This window comes from Antrostomus carolinensis, unplaced genomic scaffold (assembly GCF_000700745.2).
Source record: "Antrostomus carolinensis isolate BGI_N321 unplaced genomic scaffold, ASM70074v2 scaffold14963, whole genome shotgun sequence".
NCBI lineage: Eukaryota > Metazoa > Chordata > Aves > Caprimulgiformes > Caprimulgidae > Antrostomus > Antrostomus carolinensis.
In genome coordinates, this window is record NW_010305958.1 from 1010 (window position 1) to 8617 (window position 7608).

The window sequence follows — 7608 nt, forward strand, 5'->3', positions numbered from 1 at the left end:
GCTGTCTTTAAAGCTGTTCAGGAGTGAACCTTCTGTATTGAAGAGTCACGCTCAAGAGTAATAACTGGATTTTTATTGTACAAAAATAACCAGAGGGAGTTTTTTTGTCATTAATAACGCACCGTTCGAACACCAGTAAATCCAGTCTCCAGGGAGAGCGTGCAGCCTCCAGCCCCAGTGATTCCATGCTTGGTGATGAACTTGACTTGGCCAAGTTGGCTTCAGGGCTGTTGATGGTGATGGGTGTTTCCAGCTAGATGTGGCCATCATGTCTGGGCTGTCTTAACAACACAACTGGTTTCTTGAGAGTCTGAAGGAAGGTAGGTACCTCTCGTACTCTGAGAAGTGTAATCTTGGTTGAAATCTCTGTATGAAGTTAGTGGCTGTGTAAGAACCAGTAGGACCCATTAAACAGTGTTCACAATCAACTTCCTGATCGTAATCTGGGGAGAGGGAGCATCCAGCAAGGCACTGCCTGTCCCCAAGGGGTGGGGAGAAGAAGTTCTCCTCTCCTGGCACAGGTAAGACAGAAGCCGGCTTCTGCTAGCATGGGGCAAGGTAGAGAGGAGAGAGAGGACCTCTGCGGTGAAAGGCTTCCAAGCCCCAACGTGAAGTTTCTTGCACCTGCAAAGACAGTCAGGGCAAAATGCTGCACCCGATGTGGCACGTGTGTTGGTGGGAACACAGCAGATGAGATGCTGGGTCAGTCCCACCGTGACCCGAGTGTCACAGGCACACCCACACATGACCTTCTGGGTTCTTTTGACAAAACTGTCTGGACCTCAGTGGGAAGCAATAGAGATCCCGTTGTGATAAGTTCCAACAAACCTAAGGAAAAACTTCTTTCCTGTGAGGGTGCCGGAGCCCTGGGACAGGCTGCTCAGAGAGGGTGTGGAGTCTCCATCTCTGGAGATGTCCAAACCCACCTGGACACTTTCCTGTGCAACCTGGTGTAGGGAGCCTGCTTTGGCTGTGTAGGGAGCCTGAGGCTCCTTCCAACCCCTACCATTCTGTGATTCCTTTGAGGCTCAAGAGAGCAAATTCCAGAAATAAATGGTGAGGGACAGCCAAGCAGCCCCATTCTCCCCAGCAAGCAAGTGAATCCCCATGTGCCAGGCTGGGCTCTGCTCGCACTGGTTTTACTGGGAGCAGGGTTAGAGTTGTGTCTTTAGGTCTATCACCAGTACAACCGGCTCCTGGGCAGTGATGGTTTGCAATATACCATAGCAAGAGACCATATGGAAAAGAAAAAATAATTCAGTTTAAGTATGGGGGGGTACAGAAGTTTATTTGAGTATTTGTATTTATGTTTTTATTATATTTTAGTATTTTTATATTTATTTTTTGAGTACAGTTTCACTTTTGGGGGGGCACAGAAGTTTATTTGAGTTTATTCTTTGAAGGGAACTCTCTGTCTCCAGCTTATGCTCTTTTCAAATGTAATTTTTCTTGGACTGGATGAATTTTTTTTTTCATAACTCTTCTGATTTTTTTTTTATTTTTTTTTGGCTCACCTACAATTAGTTTTAAAAGGCTTGGAAATCACTGGAGGATTTCTGAGACACACTTTGTAAATAAGAATAATAAATTTAGAAATCCTTTGGAGATTTTATGATTTCTCTCCAGTTTTGTTGCTCCCAAGGCAGCCTCCAGCCAGCCTTGTTTCCATTCACAGCGGCGTTGTGTGGTGCATCTGAAGCTTGGCAAAGCCCAACATCTCCCCCTTTTTTTCTCTCCTTCTCTTCTTGAAAAAAGACAGCCCTGGATGTAAAAGTTGATTTTTAGCTTTGATTGTGTGTATGATGTGCTATATGAATGCTAAGCAGCCCTTATAATGCAGCCTTGTGATGTACCCAGGAAGGCAGACGTGGGCTGTGAGGTCTCCCCAGCTTCCCGTTTTCCTACAGCTTTGGAGTGGTTTGATATGGGCATGTTTTATTTATGAGCAGGCTCCAGGGTGAATATAGCCTGGTGGTAGCTGAGGGACAAGAGGAAATGGCCTCATTGTGCCCAGGGCAGTTGAGATTGGATGTGAGGAAGAATTTCTTTGCTGAAAGGGTTCTGAGGCATTGGAAGGGGTTGCCCAGGGCAGTGGTTGAGTCCCCATCCCTGGAGGGATTGAAGAGTCATGTAGACACAGTGCTGAGGGACATGGGCTAGTCGGCGACTTTTCAGTGTTGGGTTCATGGTTGGACTCGATGATCTTAAAGGTCTTTTCCAATCCAGGCAATTCTGGGATTCTGTGAAATGTGACTCCCTCAACCAGAGCCCAAACCCTTAATGCCCCAGGTCTACTACTGCTCCTACTATTGACTTTCTCTTGAGGGGAGGGAGTAACATCTTTTGCTCTTTATTATTTTTTGATGTTAGAAATTCACATATGTTCTGCCCCAAAGAGAAACCTTTCAAGCCAGACCTGTACAGGATAAAGTGTAAGACAGAGGAAAAAGAAACAGCAGAAAATGCCTCCACCCCCAAATCCAGCGCAGTGCTGAAGCGAGTAATCGAGGGAGCAGGCACGGAGGCAGAGCACCGAGTGCTGGAGGTGGGAGAAACATCTGAGGACATGGGCAAACTACCCAGGAATACACATTTGCAACCCAACCAGGAGAAACATCTGTTTAAACCCAGGTGTTTAAAGTTACAGATCTGCTTTGAGAACTTGGTGAGGCAGTTGGAGGTGCCTGGTTTTATGGCTGGAGACAAGAGGAGGTAGAGCATCTTTTGTGGGGAAAAAAACTCAGAGTACTTCCAAAGGGTGTAGGTGATGAATTTGTGACATCTCGGGTGGTCCTGCAGTGAGGTGCGAGGGTCCTGCACGGACAGAGGACAATTTGGGGAACTACCCATCTACTACTCCCTTCAGAAAGCCCACTTGAGTCATCCAAGCCTTCAGGAAGGGTTTCTGCTGGTCTGTGGGGACCTCTAGTGTGAGATCTTGCTTTGCACAGGTCCTTAGGAGTCTGCGTTTAAGGTTGGGGAGGGAAAGTGAGGTCTAGGTGAAAATGAAGATAGGCTGCATGGTTTTTCTCACATCCCTTGCTGTGAAACAGGCTCCAGGTGTGGTCACGGTGTGCACCATCCATGGTGTGTGGTCACTTCTAACCCACCATCACTCTTGGTCAGGCTTCTGTAGCTGGTTTTACAGACAGAGCTGTGTTTCATACCTTCTTGCAACCCTTCCAAATTTAACCTGTAACTCCACCTTGTGGACCAACGCTGCTGCCTTTACACCTGTGTCCTTTGGTGGTCATTCTCCTTGAAAATACAGGTGCCAACACAACCATCTGTCCTGCAGCTCCAGAAGAAATGATGGGTGCTAACAGCTCTGTGTTTGGATGCGGTCCTCACTCCACCACTGTGTTTCATAAGGCACTTTCCCCATCTGGCCCATGGTGGGGACCATGTGAACATGGTCACCTTACAGCTGGACCCCTGTCCCTGGGGTGTCTGTGCTGCTGTGGATGGTGTCTGGTTCCTGCTCCTGGACACATGTGGCTGGCATCAGCTGCCACCCCAGCCTGTTCCCTCCCCTCTCTGCAGTCCTCTCCCCTTTGCTCTCCTCTCTGTTGGCCTTTCTCAGGTGGTTTCCAGCTGGTGGCTGGAGTGGGAAGGTCTCTGTGCGCACATGGCTATGTCAGTGTCTCCTGCTGGCCATCAGGGAGCCCCACCAGGGCAGGGACCCATGAGCCATGGGGGACACTTGTTTTAGGAGACAGCTGTGGCAGCTCTCACGGGTGTCTTGGGAGGTTGCAACCAAGATGTTTTGCAAGAAAGCTGGGATTGTAGTCAGAAAATCATGACGTGCTTTTTCCTGTGCACGTGGCTTTGTGCAACTCACTTTCTCTTGCTTCTCTTTGTTCTACAAAGTGCATTTTCCTTCCTTTTTTTCACTCCCCTCCTCCTTTTTTTTTTTCATTTTCCTGGAGCTACAGTTACTCATGGGAGGTGGTTTTACCTTTTCCTCCCCTTTCTTTGCTACCTGGGAGGAGTGTGACTATTTTCCATGATTGTTCCACCTTTTTTTCCACTGATCTAGCTCCAAAACTAAGGATGATCAAGGCACTCAGGCTTCCAGTTTCCCTTTGATCAGATTGTTCTCAAGGCTTCTTTGCAATTTACTTCTGGGCAATATGCATCCAGCAAGCAGGTGGTTTGGAGGACCAGAAGTCACCTGAGTCTTCTGTAGTCTGGGGTCTTCAGTGCTAGGAGAGGGAAAAGGTAAGAGTTAAAATGTCCCTGGACAGTGAGGGTCTCCTGAGCAGGGGGTTATATTGATATTTAGCCATTTTCCTGAATAAAATATTACTAAAGGGATTTTTTTTTTTCCCTTGTCTGTAAATAAAAGTTTTAACAGAGTCTTAGCCAAAGGTTATTGCCATGTGGATACTGTTAGGCAGATCTGTTTGGGGGTTTTTGTCTTCTTTAAACAAGATGTTGTTTTTTTTTTTTTTTCTAAATAACATTCTCCTAAACTTTTGCCCAAAATACAATTTATACAGTTTAAAACAAAAAAACAATAGTGACAATGTTCACTAAGCAGAACTGTGTCTTAGTGAAAGCAAAAATGAGGTTCTTTTGATACTGACTTTTGACTGAACAGTTTCAAAGTTTATTTTATTTTTTTTAAGGCTCTTTGCTGCTCCAAACTCTGTGAAAAGCTGTTTTTCTGTGCACCTTTCCTCCTTGCCCAGCTGGAGCTGAGGGTCAGCCCAGCGAGACCCAGGCAGAAGTTGGCTGCTCTAAAGAGGATTTAATAACCAGGCAGGAGGAGGTGCATTGGCACGTGGTGGGGACTACACTTCCCGAGAGGCCCCGCTGTGGCCATGCCTCCCTTTGGTGGAAACCCAGGCTTTATCAAGAGCTGGAGGCACCAACGGCCAGCTCTCTCTGGGGACAAGCAGCCATGGGACTGAGGTGCGGGATGAGGACCACCAAGTGCCAGCTACTGGTGACCAGCTTCTGTGTCATGGTGAGCAGGCAGGTTTGGGAGGGATCTCTGTAGAATCGGGGTGAACTCCTGCCTTTTCCATCCCTGCTCGGGGAGAGTCGGGTTTTCCCACGTTGTTTTTCATGCGTGGAGGGAGAACAAGCCAAGGCAGCTGCCTGAGTTATCGTTGCACCCTGGGCGGTTATCGCTGGCCACCAGCATCACCCCCCTCTGCTGATAGACTTCTGGTTTCTCAGGGCTGTCACGCTGCTGCGGCTCTTTCACAACCCTGCAGCCACCTTGAAGGAGAAAGGGAAGGTCGCTGCCAGCAGAATGGGTGGGTTTCAGCACCGAGATATGTCTTCATATGGGTGGGTTTCAGCACCAGCTCCTGTCTCCTTGGAGCAAAAGAGGGAGGATGGAGCTGCTGCAGTCATGCTTGTTGTGGGAGGGTGGTCGGCTGCAGGTGGGATCAGCGAGGGTAGGAAACCTCAAAGCTTCCATGGAATTGTATGTGAGAGACCTGTGGATCTGCAGAGCAAAAGGGGTTCTAGGGATCTTCTTTATCAGCTTTGGAAGCAAATTAAAGGAGAGCTTCTTTCCATCTGCTGTTAGAGCTGATGGGAAATGGTGGAAACTGGGGAACGCTTCTGCTGGATGTTTTGGAGTTCTATGTGCTTGTTGCTTTTTCACTTTGTCAAACCTTGCAAGCTTAAAAAAATAATAATAATAAAGTGTATTTAGTTCAGAGAGGGTTGGTGACTTGGAAAGAATGTAATTAAAAGGTGATGCCTTATTTTGGGCCACACATTAAATTTATTAATTTAATTTATAATTAAATTATAATTAATTAAATTTATAGTTTGTCCAAATGTCAACATTTCAGGACCACTGTGGCTGTACGTTGTTCTCTCTTCCAAATAGCAGAACATGTCACTTGGAGAAAATCAAAGGAGGATTGATAACAAAGTTTTTAGAGAGGATGGTAAGGCACAGCTGCTGTGGATGGCAGGAATCACGTTGTTGCTGTTGGGAGGATTTGGGAGTGGTGCTTCTCAGAAATCTGAGCTCACTGGTGTTGCACTTTGCATTTTGCTGGGTGTGGATTGAGATCTGCAGTAATGCATGGCCTGAAGGGTCAGCAGGTGCCACAAATTAGATATTTTTATAAGCAGAAATTCTACAGTTTGGGTGTATTTCGTCTCGGAAAAACTCTAATTCTCTAACAAAAGCTATTAGTCTGCTCTGGAAAAAGATGTCATGCAGTGGGGATTATGGTGACACCAGACTGTCACATTTGACACAGGGATAACTGCCTTGTGTTTCCATACTGGAAAGACACAAAATGCTGACCCAAATTTTGGGACCTAGGAGTGGCCTCAGATCTTGTATTTTCCAGGTTGATTACACTAGAGTTGGAGCTGGTTTTCGCTTGTCCTGCTGTTGGTGCCTCTGTCCCAGCTCTGCCACTGGTCATGCTGCAAGGAGCCCTGCTCAAGAGCCAGGTGCCATCAGAAATGTTCCCTCTCCATCACCTGAGCTTGCTCTGGGCATCACAGAGGGTACCATGCTGGTAGTCACCCTGTGCCTTGGGCATACCAGCGCTCTCAGGGATGGGACAGAAACACAGACAGCCTGGCAGCATGTTGCAGAGACAGAAACCAGCACAGTAGAGCAGTACAAGACTCAGCTGTTTGTGCTCTACCAGAAGAAATACAGCCAACAGCAGGCGGTGGGACTTGAAGCTGGCAGCCCTCATAACTGCACGTGTGTCATCTGCAGAGCAGGGTGGGACTGCATGGGTGTCCTGTAAGAGCATCAATCCTCTCAGCTTTCTTCACATGGAGGGAATTTCATCCACAGACACTGGCCAAGAGGCTGTGGGCTGTGCAGTGTCATGTGCACTCGTTATGCAAGAGAGAAAAAGAGCTTTAGTATGTTGAAGTGTCCAGAGTTTGTCCTTTTACGTGCATTTTGGGGTACATGCAGTGGTCTTTGGATGATCAAGCTATCTGCATCTGTGCAGGGCTCAGAAGTATCCAGATACACCTCAAAGTTTCACGTGTGCTCAGCAGGAGCTGCTGCCTTGTCAATCCCTTCCTAAAATCCTTCTTTTTCCAGCTGCTGGGGTTGTCCATCGCCGCGCTGAGCACAGTCACCCACTACGGGCTCCACTTCACCCTCATCAGTGACATCTCCCTGGAAAGCAATGCCTACAGGGTCATCCACCACACAGGTAGGTCATGGTCACGTCCCACTGAGACCTTTGGTGAACCCAGGAGCTGCAAAAACTCCCCAGAGCAGTGGAAGGAAGTGCAGAGGCATCGCAGGAAGAGGCAAGAGTTGGCTTTTGGAGGATGCACTGGGGCTAACACAGTCCTACAGATACTTTTTTCTCTCTCATACCCACACGCCCAGCACTGAAGGGTGCTCAGGTGCTTCCACGTTCACTCCTGTCCCTCTGTTCACCATCTCCCCATCCTTCCTCTGGGCAGCAGTGAAAGCTCAAGAGGAGCTCAGCCATAGATGGACCCAAAGGTGTGGTGGGGCTGGAAGGACCCTAGGAGTGTGGGCTGAGGGACTGTCACAGGAGTTGAAGCAGAACATAGAAAATTGAGGCTGGGAGGAGACATGCATGGAAACACCTGGTTTTGGAGAAAATATGTGTTTTTTCCCTA

The 7608-nt window shown here is 47.8% G+C and overlaps 1 protein-coding gene across 1 annotated transcript in view; it reads left to right on the forward strand.

Moving 5' to 3' along the window:
- Positions 1-4906: 4906 nt before the first annotated feature.
- Positions 4907-7608, forward strand: part of TSPAN32 (tetraspanin 32) — a gene marked incomplete at its 3' end in the record, with an annotated part of 25632 nt that continues 22930 nt past the window's right edge. Inside the window, exons 1-2 of the mRNA XM_010164958.2 lie at positions 4907-4972; positions 7052-7166. Coding sequence (XP_010163260.2) covers positions 4907-4972; positions 7052-7166 — 181 coding nt within the window. The remainder of the gene's footprint in view (positions 4973-7051; positions 7167-7608) is intronic.